The sequence below is a fragment of the Miniopterus schreibersii genome (assembly GCF_964146895.1).
Source record: "Miniopterus schreibersii genome assembly, chromosome: 18".
In the NCBI taxonomy this organism is placed as follows: Eukaryota; Metazoa; Chordata; class Mammalia; order Chiroptera; family Miniopteridae; genus Miniopterus; species Miniopterus schreibersii.
The window spans coordinates 5130916-5150083 of record NC_138121.1 but is presented as its reverse complement, the minus strand read 5'-3'; the positions used below and the strand labels follow the sequence as shown (position 1 = coordinate 5150083).

The following is a 19168-nucleotide window of genomic DNA, read 5'->3' as shown; positions in this document are numbered from 1 at the left end:
TGAGCTTGCAGCGTCAGACCCTGGCAGGTGGGGGCTTCTCAATAGGGTACTATGGGGAAGGGGTGGCATTCACTGAGGCGATGGCAGTCAGGCAACTTAAGTGTTCCGCGTGCTCCTGAATTGTGGAGAGAGCACAGGACTTCAGGAGGAGTGAAACAAATAGCCCAGAGCAACTGCAAACTACAGAGAGCTCCTTAACCTCCTAAGGTAAGGGGGACTCAAAGAAAGGCCTGCAGTCCAGCCAGCTCTAGGGGAGGCTGTAACAACCCTCGAGGGGCTTTTCCCAAAATATATATGCCCTGCCCCCTGCTGCAGATCCCATCCATTCCCCGTTGAGGGCACAGGGAATTAATAATATATCGACACTAACTTCTGAGCTGTTCGAACTTGACCACAGGCTGGGCAGGAGTCAAGCAGAGACAGAGTTCAGTGGAATAAAAGGACTTCCTTCTCTTCATCTTCGCCTGGCCGTGGGCGGGTGGAGGAGCCTGGCAGGGCCCAACCTCAGGTGCCTTCCCCGTGGCAGAGATTAGGCCTGGGTTGGACCTTCCTGGTGTGGGCATCACCAGAGCCCCAGCTTCCTTGCCCCCTTTTCTGCCATCTGGTTGTGGTTTGGCACTTGGCACAGTAAGAATATAAATGGGTAAGAGCTCAGGGTCTGAGCTGACCACTGGCTCTAGCACTGAATTGCCTTCATGGCCTCAGGCAGAAGATTTGTCCCCAGATCTCAGTGTCCCATCTATGATGGCACCTATCTCCTGGGGTTGAGCCAAGCACTGAGTGAACTGGCAAGACAGGCCTGGGGTATGCGAGTGCCCAGGAAACCTTCTCTGGGCTGCTTCCTACTTCGCAGGTTCTCTTTGGTGCTCTGCATCAGTGATCTCATTGAATCCCTCAAGCAGCCATTTGGACTGCATGCCATCAGTCATCATTCTGCAGCCTAGGAAACAAATAGCCCAAAGAGGTGAAGAGACTGTACCACGGTCATTAAGTCAGAAGTGGCAGAGCTGGAATTTGAACCAGATCTGACCCCAAGAAGTCTGTGCTCAGCTGCCCGGTTTTAGAGTAAATGGTCATTTTAAAGCAAAGATGACTTCAGACAGGTCAGAGACAGCCAGTGGGCAGGCTGGGCTGAGGCTCAGGTCATCGTGGTGGGGTCTGAGATGGGAGCTGCCCTCTCAGCACCAGGAGACCTGTGCAAAAGTCTGGCCACAGAGTTGAGAGAAGATAGGCTTCGGTGACCCATAGGACTGGGCTCCAAGCCAGTGAGCATGTGCTCACCAAGCCTCAGGGGTTACCTCTGCCACCTCCTGCCTGATAACCTTGGAGCAGTGACTTCACTTCTCTGGGCCTCAGTTTACCAATCTGCAAAATGGAGAATAATCTATAAAATGAGGGTCATAAAAATACCTCCGAGGGTTGTGCAAACACTTTCTACACGTTTAATTCTCACCCAGGCCAAACTGAGTCCTAATAAAGTTCAGTGTGGTGGGCACATAGGCACAAGGTAAGTTACTGAGAGCTGACTGCAGGACTGAAGGCCAGGCAGGCAAAATCTTGCACTACACTTCTTGGAAGTGGCTGAGCTGGGTCTCAAAACCCCAGATGTTTAGATCCCAACACCCACACTTTTACCCACTGCCTCCCAATGCCCATATGTATCTACTGCCTGCATTTTCCCCCTTGGGTCCTGTGTTTTGAAAGATGTTTACTCCAATAGAGGGCACATTATTAAATAATCATGACTTCTCCCATTCTTTATTAATCAAACACATAGACCACACTCGGAGCTTCTAATGCACACAGGCAGGCACTGAGGGGAGCTGACTCCAGCCCAAAGCAGAGATGCAGTGGGAATCATTTCCAGTTCAGGCCCCCAGATCTGCGAGACCAGCCAAAGCCTGTCCTGACAATGTGACTAGACAAGGAGATACACCGGGAGGTGCCTAACCAGTGCCAAGCCAGGGAAATCCAGGTTTCTCTGGCTTCCCAGAGGGTAGGGGCTGCTGTCCAGAGCAGTGGCTCTGGGGGCCGTTTCTAAATGTCATTCCCAGTGTGAGCAGTAGGTGGGGCAGTGACTATAGAAGTCCCGGTGATCTGCTGCGACTCGAAGGGATCAGCCAGGCAGGGTGTAGGCCAGGCACGGAGCTAGGAAGAAAGATGAGTAAAGAAGTGACCTTAAAAATGAATGAAGTCCTGGAGGGAGACAGATCCATTCCTAGTGTGTCATTTCTTGACCCCTCCCAGTCCAGATTCAGGCAGGTGCCTCGTGTATGTTTTCACAGATCCTTGCGCTGTGCTCTCGGTACATGTAACAGCTCGTAATTTTGTCTTTGTGTTGCTTATTGTAATACATATTTGTATTAAATGGTCACCCCACCACATCATGAGCGAGGGAGGGCCAATGCGATGTATGTCACTGTTATATCCCCAGCTGGCACACAGTAGCCTCAGGCCCAGATCAGGTTCATCAGTGAATGAATGAGAAGCTCTAAAGAGGAAAGGCATTATAGGCCAGAGTCAGAGCTGTGACCATGACAGGACCCTCCTCTTGGCTCACTTTCTTCCAATCCTCAGGTCTCAGCTCAGCCATCCCCTCCAAGAAGCCCTTCTGTTGTCACCCAAGATTCCTCCCCTCCCCTCCCCTCCCCCAGCCCTGCCCTGCTCGCTTGACTGTGAGCCCCAGGAGGGCAGGGCAGGGCTGTCTTTGTCACTGTCCCCAGCATCACGGAGATAAGACTTGCCTTACAGTCAGCCTTCTCTAAGAGCCTGCTGAGTGAGCAAATGCCTGTGCCAGCCTGGAGCCCAAAACACGCCAGCATGCCTGAGGGGAGTGATTAAGCCCTCACGGAGGGAGAGGGGTTTAAGCAGGACCACCAAGGGCCAGGGTGCTTTTGATGGAGGGAGAAGGGGAAATGCTATTCCAGGAAGGATGAGCTCAGTAAGCAAAGAGGTGGAGGCCCGAAAGGTCACGGGCGCTTTGGGGGAGATTGCTGTCTGTGTGGTTGAGCAGAGTGAATGGGAGTTGGCCCTTGGCCTCCAGGCCGTGGGAGCCCTTGAACTTGGCAAGCAGAGAGGCTACACGGGCAGTTGAGTCAGGACATCAGCTAGGAGACGAGTTCCCAAATCATCCCCGAGGGCTGGGGGTGGACAGGGTGGGAGTTGTTTGAAACCCCTACCCGGCAGACAGTGTAGACATCTAGGCCAGAGGTGGTGGCGGTACAGGGGGAGGCAGATTCCAGAGATGTTGGGACAGGCGGTAGGAGCCAGCAGGAAACCAGCAACACTTCACCCTCTTCCCTTAAACCGCATCGGAAAGATGGGCGTGATGATAGACCCGCCTCGGGCCGGGGTGCTGTGGGTTGAATTTCCAGCCCCGCGCTGGCCTTTAGTGAGCCCTACGGCCGCCTGGAGGGAACTGACCCACCTTCAGGGGCAGCACAGAGACAGGAGGTAAGTCGTGCCCTGGACAGCAGGCCCCTCTCAGCTCTCACCCCTCTGCAGCCCCTCCACCGCCCTCTGGGGGTCCCTTTGGGTGGCTCCCCACTGAGCCTGGGCCATGTTGTTAACAAAGACCGGACCCCACCAGAGGTTTCTTCACCTGTTTTTTGTACAAATGAACTTTATTATTAAATTCAACCAAATAATATTACTTTGTCGAGTCTGCTATAAAAATTTCTACACACTCTCAATTTTTTTCAGTATAACATGTTGTTGTTTTTTTATTATTGTGGTAAAATGCCCATAACATAAAATTTATTACTTTAACCATTTTAAAGTGTACAATTCAGAGGCATTTGGTACATTCACAATGTTGTGCGACCACTACTATCTAGTTCTAGAACATGCTCATCACCCCAAGAGGAAACCCCAAACCCGTTAAGCAGTCATCTTGACCTATTTTTAACTCTCCCAGACACCCCTTTTCTTCTTGATATGATTAGAAACATAGTGACTGAAGACAAATGTCAAAACAATGGAGCAAACATTGCTTTGTTGTCAAACTACATTTGCCCAGAGAGCCAGAAAGCGACAGTCCTGTTTACTGTAGGCTCCCTCCAGGCCCTGTGCTGAAGGCTTTTCAGGGCTAACCATTTCATCCTCAGCACAGCCCTGTAAGCGAAGTCCTAGGCTTTGATCGCCCTTCTACGCAAAAGGAAGCCAAAGTACAGAGAGGCAAAGTCACTGGCCCAACAAGTGCACTGGGCTCCAGAGATGGACCAGCTCTGCCCGCAGGCTGCTTTCTTCTTGCTGTGTGACCTGGGGCTGGTTAATTGCCCCCTCTGGGCCTTGATTCTGGCCTCTGTAGAAGGGCTCTAATAGCAGGCTGGAGTAGGAGGGTACATATCACACAGTACACATCACCAGTGTTAGCTGCTGTAGACGGCTCTTGCCTTGCCTAGCTCCCTTCCCCAGGTCTGGATTTATTGTTTTAACCCACGAGCAAGTGAGAAAGGGGAACTGGGGTGGGCTGGGGTTGGGGAGTGGGAGGTGCTTTCCCATTAACTCTCCCACCACTCTAAGCACACTTCCGTTCAACTTTTTAGCTCACTGGCTCACTCCTGGGCACCCTTGATTCTGGCCCTCTCTGAGGGCAGGGTACGGCAACAAGAAGGGGGTAGGGGTGGAAGTCTGGAAATCACCCAACAGAGTGCAGGGCAGGGCAGAGACTGCTCTGTGTCTCCAGCACCTGGCAGAGTCAGTGCCCACTATTTGTTGAACGAATGAATGAACGAATGAAAATTTTGTGAGGGCTCCAAGGACACAAGAGGTGAGGTCAGGCTCTGTCTGGAGGCAGCTATTTATCTGGGGACAGGCACGGGGCTTAGGTTTGCGTTCTTGGGCCATCCCTGGGATTCATACCCCACACCCGTGCCCCCACAGTCCAAGTCTTACAACTACCAAGCCACACCAAGTTTCCTAGGCACACGCCCAGCAGTGTCACCCCCAATTCAGCATCTCCCCTTCCCCCCGCTTCTCCTGGGGGGGCAGGGCCCCCAAGTTAGATGGGGAACCAGAAGTCAGGGGAGGCAGAGAGGAGGTGGCTCCTGGAGTGGCCTAGGAGAGGGTAGGACCATCCCCTGGAGACTGGGGTACCCTGAATGGATGGGGATTGGCACAGGAACACTAACCGTAAGAAACCCCCATGCACGGGAGCTCTGGGAACTTTTCCGCCTTCTAAATATTTCGACAGTGAGATGGATGGACCGGCAAGGGCCTAACCAGGCCGGCCAGGCCATTGGTTATTTTGAGAGAACTTTGCTCTTGTGCTCCAGGATAAACGTCCGTGCCCCTCCCCCCTCACCTCCCAGAGCCTGGTGTGGCCACCCTGGAGGAGGAGATATAGCAGCTGATCCCCCTCCACCACCAGAATTCAGGGGCTCCAGGGGCCTCGCTCTGCTCGTCCACCTGCAGCTCCGGCCTCGCCCTGGCGCTCGGCTCCGCTCCGAGGCAGGGCGGGGCTGGCAGCGCCTGCGATGTCAGCAGAGGGAGCAGGCTGCCGTGGACTCCGCTTTGGACAGCGTTCCCACGGTGCTGCCCGAGCGCTGTGCGGGGGGCAGGCGCGCCCCCTGCGCCTCGCCCCAGGCCGACAGGGGCACCCAGTTCCCCTCCTTCCCCCCGAGAGCGGCAGGGGCCCGTGGGTCCTTCCCCCCCGGGGCGCGCTGGGAGAGGGGGTTCTGCAGGGGCGCGCGGGCGGGCCTGGGGCAGAGCCAGAGCTTGAGGCGCTGGAAGACAGCCTTGCGGAAAAGGATGAAGACCCAGGGGTCCAGGATGGGGTTGAAGGCGTTGAAACGGAAGGCGAGCAGGTCCCCCGTCTCACTGCTGTCTGGGGCGATGGCCTGGGTGAAGCCGCGGATCTGAGGGCAGGGAGAGGGTGTCGAAAAGTACCCGCCTCCCCACCCGCCCCACCCTCACTCCCCTCCACCCACTTGCTCCCTGACAGATGAAAACTAAGAAATGAAGGCACCGGATCGGGGAGCAGAGAGAGAGAAAGCCCCAGGAGACAGCCGGGGAGGCCTGGAGGGGGAGAGAGGGAGCTGCGTGGATGGGTCCCGGGGCTGCGACCGTGTGTGTCTGTCCAGTTTCCAGTCCCTGCGTCATCTGTAACCCCCCTAAAGTCCCTAAAGTTTTGATGACTCTCAAGTATGGCCCAGCCTTGAATTTTACAGAAAAAGAAACTGAGGCCCAGTGTATAGATGGGATGACATGTGCCACAGTACCAGTGGGGGGTGGGGGGCCTGCCCTGCTTCACTTCCGGAGAGGCTGGGAGGGCTCAGGGAGGAAAGGGGTGAGGTGAGGAGAGTCCATGGCGGAGAGAGGGTGGCACTGGGGGGAGGGAGCCTGGGTGTCTGGAGCCGAAGGTGGGGGGAGCTCACACCTTGGAATCAAAGGAGCTTGGGGTCCAGACCCAACCCTGTGCCATCGTGGGCAAGAGACATCGCCCCCTCATCTGTGAAAATGGTAATGAGACGGGAACTTTGACCTGTTTTCAGTAATTGCTTGTGGAATGGGTGCATGGGCCATTTTGAAGAGTATCTAAAACAGGATTTGTAAACCATAGAGCAAGTGCTCAGTGAAGGTGGATCTTATTATCATTAGGGGCAGGGGAGGTGGGCATGCCTTTGATTGTGTGGGGGACAGATCTGAAAAGGGGGTTCCAGGCGTCAGGAGGAGTCCAATGGAGCAGAAGCACATGGGAGGGACCTCCAGAAAGTAGGGAGTTATTTGACAGTTGCCAAAGCCTCTGACCTCTTTGATTCTCAGTTTCCCCATCAGTGAAATGGGCACAAACAATGGAGGACAGAGCTGGGTGCTGCCGCTCCCCACCCACCCACCCCAGCTGCAGAGGGGACTCACCGTGAGAGGCAGGGAGCACACGGCCATGATGCCTGTCATGAGGGCCAGCAGGATCAGGTGGTCCACCTCGTCCTCGCGTGCCCGTGCCCCGGGGCCTGGGACCAGCGAGCCCTGGTGGCGCCTCTGCTGGCGATACATGCGGCAGAGGCTGAGGGTGACAGAGCCGTTGCAGAAGACAATGGCAGTCACCAGCAGGGCCACGAGGCTGGCGTAGGCCAGGGAGTAGGCGCAGCCCCCCGGCTCGGTGGAGCGCAGGCGGATGAAACACCAACTGCCCGGGCAGTACTGCTGGTGCTGGCCCAGGCCCAGCAGCGGCAAGGAGCAGAAGAGGGTGCAGAAGGCGTAGACGGCGGGCAGCGCCAGGCGGGCGCAGCGCGGCCCGTCCAGCTGGGCGTAGACGTAGGGGTGGCTGAGCGCCAGGCAGCGCTCCACGGCCATGGCGCAGAGGATGAGCGTGGTGGCCAGGCCGAAGAAGGTCATGGCGAAGGCGAAGGTGTCGCACAGCACGGGGTGGCCACGGGCCAGGCCCAGCAGCGAGCTGTTTCGGGCGTAGGCCACGAACACCGCAGGGCTCAGGAAACACGTGCCCAGCAGGTCAGTGACGGCCAGCCCGGTGACCAGGACGGCGAAGGCCGATGGGCGTGACCGCCGCCGCGCCCCCAGGATGCCCAGGGCCAGCCCGTTGCCCACCACACCTGCCACGAACATCAGGGTGCTGGTGGCCGGGCCCACCGAGTCCCGCACGTAAGTGAGGTTCCTGCAGGAGTCTGCCATCCTGGCCTGACCGGAGGGGCCCGGGGGTGGGGAGGGAGGTGACGGAGGGGAGCCGGTGCAGCCGCTCAGAAATCTGCCGCCAGCCTCCCCCTAGTCCCCACCTCAGCGGGGGCCTTCCAGGCAATCCAGTTTTCCCGTGTGTCCGGCTGGCTGTCTATTCTTCTGTCCCTCTGTCTTCTTTCCTCTCCTCTTTCCTAGTTCTTCCCGTCTGTCTCTCTGTCTCTCACTGTCTCTGCCTCTGTCCCCTCCCTTGCCCAACCCCTCCACCTCTCCCTCCTTGCCCGTCTCCCCCCCACTGCTCTCTATCCCCGTCTCTGCATTTCTTGGCAGCCCCTCCTCACCGCACCTCTGCCTCCTCTCTCTGTCCCTCCTCTGTCCCCTCAGGCCTGGGATCGCTGTCTGTGAGGTCTCTGTGTGTCAGCTTCTCCCTCCCTCCCTCTCTCCCCCCTCCCTCCCTCCTCATCTAGCTTGCTCGCCCCAGCTTTTTCATTTCCTCTCTCTGCCCCGCCTTCCCTTCCCCTGCTTTCTCCAGAGGCCCCCTCTGCTCCCTCCCTCCTTCCCTGGCACTCTCCCTTCATCCCCTCAGCCCAGTACGTCCATCTCCCTCCCTGCCTCCCCTCCTTGTGTCTTCTCACAGTCCCCGTCACTGAGCCACCTGCCACTTCCCCACACACAGGTTTCTGCCCCCCTCCCTTCCCCAGCATCTCCCAGTGGCCCCAGGTTGGGAGTCACTAAGTCATGACACATGGAGTTTGGACTCACCAGTCGGGACCAGAACAGGCCCTGCAGAACACAACTGGCCCGTCCACAAGGCTGTCTGGGGGTGGCCCCTGGGAGCTATTCTGGGCTCAGGGCTCCAGGGTTAGGACACTGCCCAGGGATTGAGAAATGACCAGGAAATTCCTCCCCGATGCAGTGTTTTCCAGGCACCATTGAGGTCTCTGTTCCCTGGACACAATTTGCTCCTTCCAGAAGGCTGGGGAATGAGGTGGCTGGACCAGAGCCCGTCCTCAGGCTCGCTCTCGCACGCTGAACTGCAGAGCCCCATGCCCACTCTGTTCCCATGCTCAGTGGGACCTCAGACAAGCCCCTGCCCTCCTCCAGGCCTCAGTTTCCTCACCTGTGCCAAGTCCTCAGAGAGCTTTCAAAAGCGCCCTGCCCTCCTGCTTCTCACCTCAGCATCCCAGGCCCCAGGCCAAGCTCTGGCGACCTTGACCTCCAGGAATAATACTTGAGCCACAGACAGCCGTCCAGGGCTCCAACATCCAGGAGGTCACATCCTACCCTCTACAAACTGCCATGTGTCCCAGCTGCCAGCACAGCAGTCACCTGCCCTGTTCCCACTGAGCTCATTGGTCCCGTAGGGCCCAATGGGAACTGGGAGACCCTCTCAGACACCCTTTATCTTTCAGGGAGGCAGCTTCAGGGTAGAAATGACAAACTCAGTGTCTCACTCCATTTATCTTGAGTTTCTGTCCCAATTCGACCACCTCCTTGCTTTGTGATGGTCTTAGGCAAGGACTGGAAGCTGGTATACCTCAGTTTGGTATATCTCAGTTTGCTCATCTGTACAAGGGGGTAACAGCAGCTTCCTGGGCCTCGAGGCTGACCTTGGCCAGCAGCCCCTCCCAGAGAACTCTGTAAGGAGGAGCCTGTGCAGATGTGTCCACCCAAGGCCAGGAGCCACGCTCCTGGCCCCAGGGGCTGCAGACTTCCCCTCTGTTCCCATGTCCTCCGGTAACCACAACACCCTCGCCCAGCTCCTTATCACCATGCCCAGCTGGCAGCCCCAGCTTTCAGCAGGATGGATGCCCCAACTCTAGCCTCACTGGGGCCTGCAAGAGTGACCACACAGCACTGTTCTTGGAGTGTCTGTGTGTTGGGCCCCAGACTCCCAGCCGTGTGGCCCCTCCCCGCTTATGCCCTGCAGTCGCCAGGCAGGCCAGAGGGAACTCAGGAAGCTATATCATATTAATGAAGGATTATGCCTGGCAGGCCAGCGTCAGGCCTCTGCATCTAGGGAGCTGCAGGGTGGGGGAGTTCTGGTTCCTGGAGCCTCCGTCTCACTGGCTTCCTGTCCCCACCAGGGACCACTGAGCACTCGGGAGCTCCACTCTGTTCCCAGTGGGTCCTCAGACAGGCCCCTGCCCTCCTCCAGGCCTCAGTTTCCCCATCTGTGCCAAGGGGGGAGGTTTACAACCTTGGCCTCAATTCTGTGCTTGGGAAGCAGGTAAGGGTAGCAATGACTAGAACTCATTCCTAGTGAGAGAACTAAGGTTCCCTGGAGTCCCTGCCAGTGCCGGACATACCTTCTGGGGACCCAGGACCTCCTCCCCAGCTGTGCCTCCCCCCCCAGGTCCGCCCATAGCAGTTAACAAAGGTTCCTCTTTCTTCCAGGTGCCTTGGGGTGAGAGGTCACTCTTCAGGCTGGGTAGGGGTGTGGAGGGGGGATGATTTCCGGAGCAGGGAGGGGCCGGCCTGTGGGAAGGAACTGGTGGGTGGGTGAGTCAGCAGCTCTCCTCACCCCCCACCCACTACTAGGAGCAGGGGCTTCCCCCAGGGACCCAGAGCAGGGGGGCAGCAGGCAGACGGAGGAGGGCAACTGGAAATGGACACGCAGCAGGGGGCAGGGAGGGAGACGCCCGGAGGGGTGTGGCAGGGACCTCGAATATGAGGATGGCATGTGTGGATAGCCATCCTTTACTCTAAGGCCTGTTTGTGCACCTGTGTGTCTGTGTCTTTATTGCAGGCTCATGCATTTCTTTATGGCCGTGTCTCGTGTGTGTGTGTGTGTGTGTGTGTGTGTGTGTGTGTGTGTGTGTTTGCATGCACACGGTGCAGGGGAAAGGAGTGGGTTTAGAAGCTCACCTCCACCACTCCCAGTCACTGCGTGATGCTGGAAAATGACTTCCCCAGCTGAGCCTTGTTGCCTTCATCAAATGGCTGCCTTGCCCCTGTCGGGCCGTTGTGTGAAGATTGGAGATGGAATCCACCCTCCCTGCCTCCAGGAAGGCCCCCAGTAGCTGCTGGGGTTACTATTCACTCAACAAACCCTAACCTGCTTACTGTGCCCCAAGGGCTGAGGTGTGGAGAGGCTCAGAGGACACCATCTGATGGGAACCTGTTCCCAATAGCGTGCAACAGTGACAGGAGAGGAAGGGTTGAGCTGGAGCCTGGGCTGGCAGGCCCTCAGCTGAGTCACTTCACACCCAGCTGGGACGCACATCTGGATGGGTGTCCTCGAGGGGCCAAGTGCCAAGCAGGCCAGGAAGTGCGGCCGCAGTGGGCCTCTCCGGCGCCTGCTGGCTGGAGCTTCTGAGCCTCCGCTGCCCTACCCAGTCCAGCTCTGGATGTGCTGCTGCTGAGGCTCCCTCTGGGCCCCACCCCTCCTGACCCCCTTGTTTCCGTCCTCCATCTGATTGTGCCCTCTCGCTGCTGTGAAAAGCTGCTGTGTGGCCTGGCCAGTGTTGCTCAGTGGTTGAGCGTCAACCTATGAACCAGGAGGTCACGGGTCGATTCCAGTCAGGGCGCATGCCCAGGTTTAGGGCTCGATCCCCAGCAGGGGGCGTGCAGGAGGCAGCGGATCAATGACCCCCTCATTGATGTTTCTCTCTCTCCCTCTCCTTCCCTCTCTCTGAAATCAATAAAAACACATTTGAAAAAAAAGCTGCTGTGTGTCCATCCTGACCTGTCCCTCCTCGGCAGGTCCCAGCACCTACAGCCAGAGGTTCTTTTCTCTGCCTACCACCCTTTTCTCCACCCCAAGTGGGTCCTTCTGTATCCATCTGCTTCTTGCCCTGGCTCCAGGGGCTTCTGCTCTGTGTCCCTGCCCTGCCTGTACCTGGGCTGTGTGCCCCTCACCAGGGATACTCTCCCTTCTATTTTTCGGGCTTCCCCACAACTCCTCCCACCCCTCCTGAGTGCATCCAGGTCCCACTCCAACCTCAAGTCCCACCTGGCCAGGTGACATCACTTGGGGCCTGTAGGCTGTGGCTGTACAATAAGGCTGGACTGAGTCCCTTTGGGAGCTATAGGAGAATTGCTGAGTGAGACAGGGCTCCAGGACGCCCAGGAGGCGAGGGTCACCACTGTGGCTCCTCTGGCTGGGCTACAGCTCCCCGAGCCCCGCAGCTGGCCCAGCACTGCCTTTTGCACGTGCGGTTTGTGCGGGGCGGGAGGAAAGACAGCCTGGGAGGGGCAGCCAGTAGCCCTCAGGGTTTGGAATGACTGAGAGGGTACTTCCTAGAGAAAGTACTTCCCTAGGCAGTCACCTCTCTGCCCCTTGGCCCCAGAGCTGACCTCACAGCTGGGAGTGGCAGGAAAGGGTGGCTGTGACCAGAAGCTGCTGATGTACAGACAATACCCAGCTGACAAGATTATCTGGGTTTGCACGCATGCAGGCTGGTCACCAGGGAGCTATCCTGTCCCTCTGGCTTCCCCCTCCCAGCCTCAGTCCTGACTGGCCTCTGGGTCCAGACTCACCCGCCTCCCCTCCTCTCTCTCCCCCTGCTCCAGGCAGGCACCTCCTGCCTTCCCCACCGGGGTCAGCCAGCCCCACTTGCTCCCCATCGGCTTCCCTTTCCCAAGACCAGGAATTCCAAAGAGGAAGCTCCAAGACCCCAGTGCTGAGAAGGTTACATCCCAACAGTCTAGGTTCAAGAAATCCTTACAGTTCTGAAGTGCCGGACAGGGGCAGGACCCCAGGATCCTGGCCCCACAGGATTGAGACTCCGGAATTCCAGCCCTCCAGGGTCCTAGGATTATAGATTCCTTTGCATTTCGGGCTCTGAGATGCAAGGATGCTAGACTGGAGAAATTCCAGAATCCTTCCGGCAACTTCTGTCCCAGCATCCCTCCCACCCCACCCCCAGCTCATCCTTGGCTCTCTGTCCCCTGTTTCCCCCGGGGCTCCCACAGACATGATGCAACCAGCTGAGAAGTGGGAGGCAGGAGGGAGATGTAATTACAGCCTCTCCTGCCTCAATTCAGCAGGAAGCTCAGAGTTGGGGCCCAGGGGACCCTAATCTGATGTGAAGGATGGAACACTCGCCAGACACATGCGCAGCCCCCCTCTGAGGAGGGGAGGCCCAGGGAGCTGTCCATCTCCATCTAGATCCTGGGGTTTGGCCTCACTCTGGGGCACAGAGTTGTTAATCTAGAGAAGAGGCAGTGGGAGTGAAGAGTGGGGAGGGGGTCTTGAACTCAATGGCCCCTGGGCCAACCAGGTAAAATAATTAACCAAACCCACAGCTTATCTGAATTTCCTCATTTTCAACAGACATTTCATCTTTCTCTTCATTCTACTATAAAGAGCCCCTGACACAGGCTCAATGATAAATCTCAACTAGACCTTGATCTCTTCAACTGAGAGACAATAGGGCAGGGTGGGGACTTCAGCAAGCTGGAAAGCCCCCCCCATCGCATCTTATAGCCTATGATCACCCTGGGAGGTTGTGGAGATCTGAGGTCACAGTTCCAAAGAAGTGGGAAGTAGGAAATTTTGTGTGAAGTACTCTATTTTTCAACTTTGCAAACAAGTAAAGGACATTTTATTTATTTATTTATTTATTTATTTATTTATTTATTTATTTATTATTAAAGAGAGAGGAAGGGAAAGGGAGAGAGAGACAGAAACATCGATGTGAGAGCAAAACTTCCTCCCACACGCCTCCCACCGGGGATCAAGCCGGAAACCTGGGCCTGTGCCCTGACTGGGAATCTAACCGGCAACCTTTTGGTGCACGGAATGACGCCCAAACAACTGAGCCACGCCGGTCAGGGCAAGAACATTTTAAACGTTATGTAGGCCAAAAGTAGAAAACCAAAGAAATATAACTGCAGCCTATAAATGTCCTGCAGGCCACCAATATGTGAGGTGGGAAACACTGAGCAGAGACCAGAGCTGTAACAGTCATCCTTGTGTCCCCAGAACAAAGAAAATAATTTGAAGGAAGGAATGTACACATTAATTCACCTCCTCTCTCTCTAGCCACACTTCTCTCTTCTCTGGGTCCCAAGTTTTATTACCACCATGTCCCAGCTTCCTCCTCCAGGAAGCCCTCCCTGACCCCCAAGTTGAGTCAGGTGCTCCCTATGAGCTCCCCCACCCCAGTCCTGCCTACTCTGGGTTGTCACTATCTGGGGACAGGTCTGTCTCTCCCACTGGATTCTAAGTTCCAGGAGGGCAGGGCCAGGTTGTCTCAGTCACAGGCATGTCCTCAGCTTCCCCCAGCACAGGGCCAGTCACAGAGCAGGTACTCAGGGAGTGTTTGGAAGAATGAACGAATAAGTGAATGAATGAACAGAGTTCAGTGCTCAAGGACAGGACAGGGGTAGGCCTGTGGCAGGAAGTAGCCGAATGTGAAAAAAAGGGGTGAAATCATTCAGGGATGAGAAAGGTGGGCTGCGCAAAGGGACTACTTAGAATCTCCAGCCCAAGAGGGAGGAGAGGAGCAGGGCCAGCTGAGGGGTTAAGGGGGCGCTGGAGCCCCCTTACAATCTTCACCCCATTACCTCCTAGCTGGGGCCTCCTTTGGCTCCGGTTCCTCATCTGTAAAAAAGCTATTATACAAGTAGCCAGCTGCCTGTGGGACTGTTGGGCCTATTAAATATATTCAGGACCGCGGAGTGCCTCCGATACGCCCGCCCTCCGCATCCACACACCCTGCATGTCCTCACCCGCAACCCCCCCCCCCACTCCACACACACTCAAGATGTGAGAAGGGACACAGATTCCCCCGCGGTGGCTCCAGGCTCTGCGCGTGCCTCGGGGACCACCAGTCACCACGTTTATTGGATTAAAACTTTAGCGAGGGAGGGCGCGCAGTCGGGAAGGCTCAGAGCAGGACGCAGAAGAGGCGCTTGTCGCGGAAGGGGTTCTCCGCGGCGGGGACCGGCGTCACCAGCGGGTCGTCCTTGGCGTGCGTCTCGCAGAAGGCCAGGAGCTCCGCCGCCGCCTGCGACACCTGCAGGCACGCGGGTAAAGTCCACGCCCCGCCCCTCGCAGGCCCCGCCCCGCGCCCTCCCCTTGTGCAGCCCCGCCCAGGCCCTGGCCCCGCCCCTCCCTTCACAGGCCCCGCCCCTCGCCCGCGCCCTCCCCTTGTGCAGCCCCGCCCAGGACCTGGCCCCGCCCCTGGCCCCGCCCCCTTCCCGAGCCCGCCCGCGGGTCCCCCCCAGTTAGGAAGGATCTTCCCCACCCCACCCCACCCCACCCCACGCCCCGGGCTCCGTGCCCCACCCCCACAGCACCCGGTCCAGACCCAGCCCCGGAGTCCCGGCCTTCCTCCTACGCGACCCCGCACCTTCATGCGGTCGATGTTCACCTCCAGCTTCAGCTGTTCCACCGTCTTGCGGGCTTCCGCGATTTTGGCCATGTTGTTGGACATGGCTGCGGCAGGGAAGGAGTTAAAGGCCGGGCGGGAGGGGCGGCCGCGGGGGTGGGCTAGGGCGAGGCTGGCCCCCAGGTGAGGGGGGCGGTGGGGGCGGGACCCAGCCACTCGGGCTTGTGGGGGAAGAGCGCACGAGGGTACCCGAGGCAGTGGGAGCGGGGTGCAGACAGACAGAGGGCAAAGTGGAGGAATGAAGAGCCGCACAGGTGGGGGGCCAAGAGGCAGGTGGAAGGAGGGACGGGGGGACAGAGGGACCAGGGAGGTAGGAGGGAGGCACAGGCGCGAGGCTGGGACAGGTGGGGGGAGGGACAGAAGGACGGGGCCACAGGTGCTGGAGCGGGATCCAGGTGTCCTCGGCCCCCAGGGATGGAGCATGAGCCAGGAGGGGGCCTCCTCAGGCCAATTAGCGGTGGCTCCGGGGAGAACAAGGAATTAAGATCTCGGCGGGAGGGGCGCAGAGGGCGCCTCATTAGGGCCTTGGCTGCAGCTGCCCCTCCGCTCCCCCCCGGAGCTCCCCCCCCAGCCTCCACCTCAAAGGCTCCTCTGCTCTTAGCAGCTGGAGAGAGGGCTGGGGTGGGGGAGAATCCTGACTGACTGGGAGAGGGACAGACAGGGTGAAGAGACGGACAAATGGAGGGGCAGAGGGAGAGACAAAGTGACAGAAGGAGAGACTGAGGCTCAGGAGAAATCAAGAGACTGAGCGGGGGAGGAAGAGATGGAGAGGGGAAGGGTGAAGTGATGGAGGGGGCTGGGGGGACAAGTAGAGGGGTAAAGGGAGGGACAAAGTGATAGGGCGGAGAGGGTTACAGAGGACAAAGGGACAGAGGGGGTTAGGGAAGGAGATGGAGGAGCCCAGGAGGGATGGAGTGATGGGGGTGGGAGAGGGTAGAGATAGGGACACAAGCCGAGGTAGAGGGAGGGGCACGGGGGACAAGGGGACAGCAGACAGAGGGACAGAGGGAGGGAGATGGAAGGGTTGGGGGAGAGAGGGGCTGATGGAAATGAAGAAATAGTCACTTATTCACTCACTCGTTCATTCATTCCCAGGGGGACAGCCTGGCTGAGAAGGGGCAGAGGGATGACCTGTTGGGGCCAAGACCAGAGCCTCCTACCTGTTGTCGCTCAGGGCTGGGATGACAGACTGGTGGCGGAGGCTGAGAGACAGCTTCTGGGTCCCCCTGCCCAGCCCAGCCCCACCCCCTCCCCCGGGGCGCAGCCCCTGAGGACCCGCCTCCGCCGGCTGCCACCACCAGCCCCACTGCTCTCTCACCACCCTGGGTCTGTCTTTCTGGGTCCTATCTCTGTCTGTCTGTCCCCCTCTTTGTTTCTGTGTCTCTTTCCCTCCCTCTATCTCTCTCCCAGTCTCCCCTCTCCATCTCTGTCTCTGTCTCTCTCACACTCACTCACAGGAAAAGACAGTCTCTCCAGGTGTGCCCCACACCCTGCTGCATTTATTCCACAGTCACACACATCTCTCCTGTGTGTCCCACACAGCCTCTCCTTCCATCACACAGGCTCTCCCTCCCTGTCACATCCACTATTTCAGCGTCACCCATCACAGATGACCCCTCTCAGCACACAGCCTCGTACTCACAGTCCCTCGCACAGAGACCCACAGTAACTCACTGTGTCACAGGTATTACCACAGATTCTCACAAATGGTCTGTGCCCAACACACAATCTCCCACAGTGCCTGTCACATGGTCTCTCAAAATACCACACACAGTCCTGCACAATCTTTGAGTGTGACACGTCGTCACCAATGACACCTTGCACAACCACGACCAGATAAACTTTTTCAGTGTCAAATGTACAGTTTTACACAGTGTCACACAGTATTTCAAGATGTCACACACACACTCATCGGATAAAAACTTCTCTGTCTGACATCCTATCTCAGTCTCACACTTTCTCAGTGCCTCACATAGTGACATGTAATTACTCATGCAACCTCCTTGTCAAACACTATCATATGTTTTATTACACAGTAACAGTCATATCCAGTGACTCCCACGAACAGTCACATACATTCTTGTACAATCTCTAAATGTCATACAGTCTTACACATTTCCTGACACATAGTCACACAGAGTCTGTCCACCCCCACTGTCATGTACAGAACCTCTTCTTGAGCTTCAGTCCGTATCACACAACACACAGCTGTCGCCCTCACACAGTAATCTCCCACGCTGCACACTTACACACACAAGGTCTCTCTCCTACTCTACTTTTTATTTTTGTTAATCCGCACTGGAGGATATTTTTCCCATTGATTTTTAGAGAGGGTAGAAGGGAAGGAGGGAGGGGAGAGAGAGAGGAAGATGGATGAGAGAAACATCGATTGGCTGCCTCCCCAACACACTCCAGGCGTGGCCGGGAATTGAACCTGCGACCCTTTGGTGCACGGCCGACACTCCAACCACTAAGCAACACCAGCCAGGGCTCTCTTGTACTCTAATCTCTGAGTGCCCTGCATAGTTGCACACTTTCTCATGCACTGTCACAACGCTGTGCCAGTCTGTCAGCCTCCCACACAATCTGTGTCACACACAGTCACATACCCTTCTCACAGTTCACCAGCGAGGCTGACACATGCTGTCTCACATTCACTTGGTCTCTGTGTCACACCCTGTCCCTCTTGGCCTATCACACTACCTTCTCATGCCATCTCTGGGTGGATCACACTCATTCAGTGTCACACATTGTCTGCCCATGTGACACAGCACTCGTGTCACTATATTGCACACTGTCACACACAATCTCTCACCCTCACATATGATTTCTTGATGCCACAAACAATCCCCCAAATAGTGTTTTGGTACACCTAACTTCATGGTGTCACACGAAGTCATATACATGTCATCTCTCTCTTCTCACACACAGTCACATACAACTTCTGGGTGTGACACAGTTTCACAATCATACTCTGGTTGTCACACATCTCACAAGGTCACATAGCCACACACAACCCCTGACTTCATTCACAATCTCCCATTAGTACACACTTACAGTCTCTCGGTGTCACACACCATCTCCCGTGTCACCCACGGACGCCCGGTGTCTCTCTCGCATTCAGCACACACCTGCGGGCGCGCACACTCAGCCCTCAGTCCTCTCGTGACAGTCCCCTGCCGGCCACACGGGGGCGCCCGCGCCAAAGCCGTACGAGGAGGTGGAAATCCGAGGGCAAGGCGCTCCCGCGGCCGGGTGGGTGCAGACACTGGAGACGAGAGATGCAGGAAGGTGGAGGGGGCGACAGGGAGAGAAATGAAGACGGGCTGGGACACCGAGAGAGGGGCTGAGCGGTGCAAGGAGAGACAGACGCAGAGAGAGACTGGGACAGACAAATCTGGAGAGAGACCTACGGACTCGGGAAGACAGACAAGCAGAGGATCGCAGAGAGACAGAGACACAGAGACATGAGGGTACAGGAGAGACACACAGACAGAAAGGTAGACTCGGAGACGGGGACCGAAAAATACAGACACCCAGGCAGAGACAGGCGGGTGGACCAGCCTTGCTCAGGGGACGGTGGCGGAGGCGGGGCCTGCGGAGGTGCGTCTCGGGGGCGGGGCCTCGGCGCCCTGAGGGGCGTGGTCCGGAGGGAGGGGCGTGGCCTGGATGGGCGTGTCCCGACCACCCCAGACAGAGGCGGGAAGGCGGAGGCCAGAGCCCAGGAAAGAGGTAGAGGTGGGGGAAGGAGCGTCTCTACCGCAGTCAGCCCATCGCAGTTCGGATTTTACGACCTGGTCAGGGGAACGAGACCGGCGGGGAGGGGACACCGGCCCAGATCCGTGGTGTAGCCATTTGATTGGGGGGGTGTCGGACCCTGGCTCCCCTCCCCCCCTACTCTGCGGGAGCAACGGGCCAGGTGGGGGAGGGGAACCAGGCTCACATCTGGAAAGCATCAGGCTCGCCGGACGTGCCAGGGCCCCGGGCCTACTGCGGAAGGGGGGTGGGGAGCTAGGGCGCCCTAGTTCCCCCCCTTAGCCGGGTTTGCCGGCGCCGGGGAGGGGCCTGGGCGTGCGCCCGGCGTCCGCGCCTCCAGCAGCTGGTTTCCATCAGTAGTTCTGGCCCCGGCAGCCCCGGAGAAGGAAACTCAACTTAGAGCGCGGGTAGACGGGGTGACAACCCAACCTCCCCTCCCC

At 57.5% G+C, this 19168-nt stretch overlaps 2 protein-coding genes across 3 annotated transcripts; both read right to left on the bottom strand.

Moving 5' to 3' along the window:
* Positions 1–3616: 3616 nt before the first annotated feature.
* On the bottom strand, positions 3617–8035 carry PTGIR (prostaglandin I2 receptor). Its single transcript, XM_081118826.1, has 2 exons — positions 6859–8035; positions 3617–5858 (listed from the first exon to the last, which is right to left on the bottom strand). Exons 1-2 carry the CDS (start codon positions 7630–7632, stop codon positions 5481–5483), a joined length of 1152 nt encoding a protein of 383 aa, XP_080974952.1. The 5' UTR covers positions 7633–8035; the 3' UTR covers positions 3617–5480.
* Positions 8036–13229: 5194 nt separating this feature from the next.
* Positions 13230–18543, bottom strand: GNG8 (G protein subunit gamma 8). 2 transcript variants are annotated; one of them, XM_081118607.1, is made up of 3 exons: positions 18104–18543; positions 14934–15019; positions 13230–14597 (listed from the first exon to the last, which is right to left on the bottom strand). In XM_081118607.1, exons 2-3 carry the CDS (start codon positions 15015–15017, stop codon positions 14469–14471), a joined length of 213 nt encoding a protein of 70 aa, XP_080974733.1. In that variant the 5' UTR covers positions 15018–15019; positions 18104–18543; the 3' UTR covers positions 13230–14468. The 2 variants fall into 2 exon arrangements, with proteins under 2 accessions (XP_080974733.1, XP_080974732.1); XM_081118606.1 differs by lacking the exon at positions 18104–18543 and adding an exon at positions 16133–16184 and having other exon boundaries at positions 14387–14597.
* Positions 18544–19168: the final 625 nt, after the last annotated feature.

Bases quoted from the DNA above. Each gene is read 5' to 3' on its own strand.
- PTGIR (XM_081118826.1), bottom strand. From the start codon at position 7,632: ATGGCAGACTCCTGCAGGAACCTCACTTACGTGCGGGACTCGGTGGGC. The intron at 5,859-6,858 runs GTGAGTCCCCTC...CCCTGCCCTCAG, and splicing joins TGTGCTCCCTGCCTCTCACG to ATCCGCGGCTTCACCCAGGC.
- GNG8 (XM_081118607.1), bottom strand. From the start codon at position 15,017: ATGTCCAACAACATGGCCAAAATCGCGGAAGCCCGCAAGACGGTGGAA. The intron at 14,598-14,933 runs GTGCGGGGTCGC...GCGTGCCTGCAG, and splicing joins TGAACATCGACCGCATGAAG to GTGTCGCAGGCGGCGGCGGA.